The sequence below is a fragment of the Limulus polyphemus genome, unplaced genomic scaffold (assembly GCF_000517525.1).
Source record: "Limulus polyphemus unplaced genomic scaffold, Limulus_polyphemus-2.1.2 Scaffold5152, whole genome shotgun sequence".
NCBI classification, from domain to species: domain Eukaryota; kingdom Metazoa; phylum Arthropoda; class Merostomata; order Xiphosura; family Limulidae; genus Limulus; species Limulus polyphemus.
Genome location: NW_013670762.1, coordinates 5294 through 7963, shown reverse-complemented (window position 1 = coordinate 7963; position 2670 = coordinate 5294). Strand labels below are relative to the sequence as shown.

The window sequence follows — 2670 nt, the reverse complement described above, 5'->3', positions numbered from 1 at the left end:
AAGTATGATATATATATATATATATATATATATAACAAATTTGCTACATAATATAAACTTTATTTTCTGTTATAGCTGACAAAATTCTGCTATTTATGATTCTATATTTAAGAAAAATTATTTGATTTCTATTTACAAAACTTTTTTCAAGTTTAATTACTTTGTACATAAAAAGCTGCTACACTGAATTTGATTTCTAATTGATCTACTACACTGTTTATGATCATCACAGCTGTCATACATGACTTGTTTTTGTATGAAAATCAGCACTAAGTTGAGAAACTTTAAAAATAAAAGTTTCAGATGAACTTTTATTGAATATTACAAGTAATTTAAGCAATAAATCCCAAATTAATCAAAATCTATTACTTTACAGGACCTGTATGTACCGTATTACTGATAGATGAATGACACATTACTGAATGTGATCTAGATATTTATATGCTTAAATACTGGCACACAACATTATGTAAACTAAAATACAAGTTATACTTCTTGGATCTCCTTTATTCAACAGTAATCCCCCCATAAACTTCCAACATATATTAGACTGTGCCCTGAAGGGGTTTAATTTCTTTGGAACATGACTACTTAATTATGCTTTGATAGAATGTGATGTTACATGATAAATATAGCTTCTATACAACTATAAACCAAAACTAGGCTTCTTGTTCACAACCCAGAGATTTTACATTATTACTTAATCTGTTTTCAATATATGTTACAAAGACTATGACCTGAACTTGTCTAGTTCTTTTGATATGGAGACTGTAACGGTCATAACATGTTTAGTATGTTGATGAATAATATAAATACAGTAGCTACACTATAATTTATTAAGAGATTTGTGTCTGATTGTATGTCTGTATCACTATCAGTGAATGTAATAGTTTCAATTTTCCCATGTATGATCACTATGAATCATTCACTTTCAGTGGATCTTGGGTATGCCCCAAGATTCGAAATCCATTAATTTATTTACTGTATTATTTTTATGAGTTCAGTGACGACTTAAATTTCCCCTTTTTTATTTAAAGAAAAACTTAAAATACTTTTTAGCTTTACACTAATTACAGGAAATTGAAAATGTTGGAATAAAAATGATGCACAACACTCGAACGTGTGTTATAATTAGATAATTTTTATATATTCATCCCACAGTCACACTACGGACTAATTCACTAATTGAGTAATTTACTAATTGACTAGTCCGATATCTTGTGTAATAATCAGTGAATGTTCAATTTGATTGTAAAAATAAAAATGTTAGAACTCAGAAATTCAAATTTAGGCTTTACCGTACTAACTTTATATATTTTTTACCGAAATAACTTTACGTAACCGGAAAACATTAACACAGATATTCAAACATCTGGTGAATCTGAATTACATTCGCTATCCAAAGCTTAACGCTAGACCGGAAAAGTTAAAAACAGAATTCAAAGTCCTAACTTACTTAGGTTGAGGCAACAATAACCGCCTTAATTATTAGAAGTTAGGCTTAACAAATTTGATCGTCTAACGAAATTTTGAAATATTTCTCCCAGTTTATGTGTAGAGTCATAATCATTTAAAAATACATATAAAATATTGAAAGTGACATAAAATACTGAGCATGGTCAATAAAAAATCTTACTTCTATCTCTAATTTCTTCGTTTCAATTTCTGAGTCAGACATCTTTCCAATACGGCGTTGTTCAAAATGGCGGGTAAAAATGTAGCCGATATAAAACCAACCAATACCTTTTGATGTAATAACTATACGTTGCAATAATTGCAATCTAAAATTTCCTAGGATTGGTTGCACTATTCAAAATACTTTTATAATATGTGAAATTTTGTATTATAAGTTATTTATTATTAATACAAGCAATTTTATTTTCATAATCTATACATCATACATATGTTTTTGAAGAAGGATTTCTAATGATTAATTTACAAAATATCAAAACTATTTTTTTTTCATATCATTGGCGCGTCTCGTAATTTCTCAAGTATTTCGCGAGAATAAAATACACACATTTTTTATTATATTGTTACATCTCTGGTGGTTGGTTAATTTTCCGTAAAAATTCTTTCCAAAAAACATCAGTGATACAAGTCCTTTCTTAAATAAAACTAGTTTATTCTTTCTCAATACAACTTTGCAATACACTTAATTTTCACAGTCACTTTAACTTAAACACACGCTATAATTCACAACGATTCACGCATTTTACTTAAGGTCACTACCGCGCTTGACTCAATTCTCTGTCTCTGTCTGTCTGCAATTCAATTAATTATCTCGCTTTATTTGCCTGCTTATATACGGGAGTAGAGGGCGTCTAGCAAATACTGGATTATTCGTGATGTTTCCCGATCCTTCTTGATACACATTACGTGTTACCAGAGTCACGTGACTTCCGCTTTCGTAACACTGCCCCTTCAATAGAATTGTTCGTCCCAAACAATAGCCACTTAAATTAAACCAATAAATAATGAACAATAACTTAATTAAATGTACAGAACTTACACACACAAAATTAAAATTCAACAAAGTCTCTTATATTAACGGGACGTAGCTTCTTTCGTACTGGCTTCTGCTTCACGTGAGGTTCATCTGCTCCATCAGGAATTGTTCTATTATCGGTAATAGTCACATCAGTGGTTAGTAACTTCATCACGGGCTTC

The 2670-nt window shown here is 29.8% G+C and overlaps 1 protein-coding gene across 1 annotated transcript in view; it reads right to left on the bottom strand.

Annotated features, from left to right (window-relative positions):
- Positions 1 to 1734, bottom strand: part of LOC106472197 (protein DEK-like) — a 53398-nt gene extending 51664 nt beyond the window's left edge. Inside the window, exon 1 of the mRNA XM_013932824.2 lies at positions 1637 to 1734. Coding sequence (XP_013788278.1) covers positions 1637 to 1678 — 42 coding nt within the window. The 5' untranslated portion in view covers positions 1679 to 1734. The remainder of the gene's footprint in view (positions 1 to 1636) is intronic.
- Between the last annotated feature and the right edge of the window lie 936 nt (positions 1735 to 2670).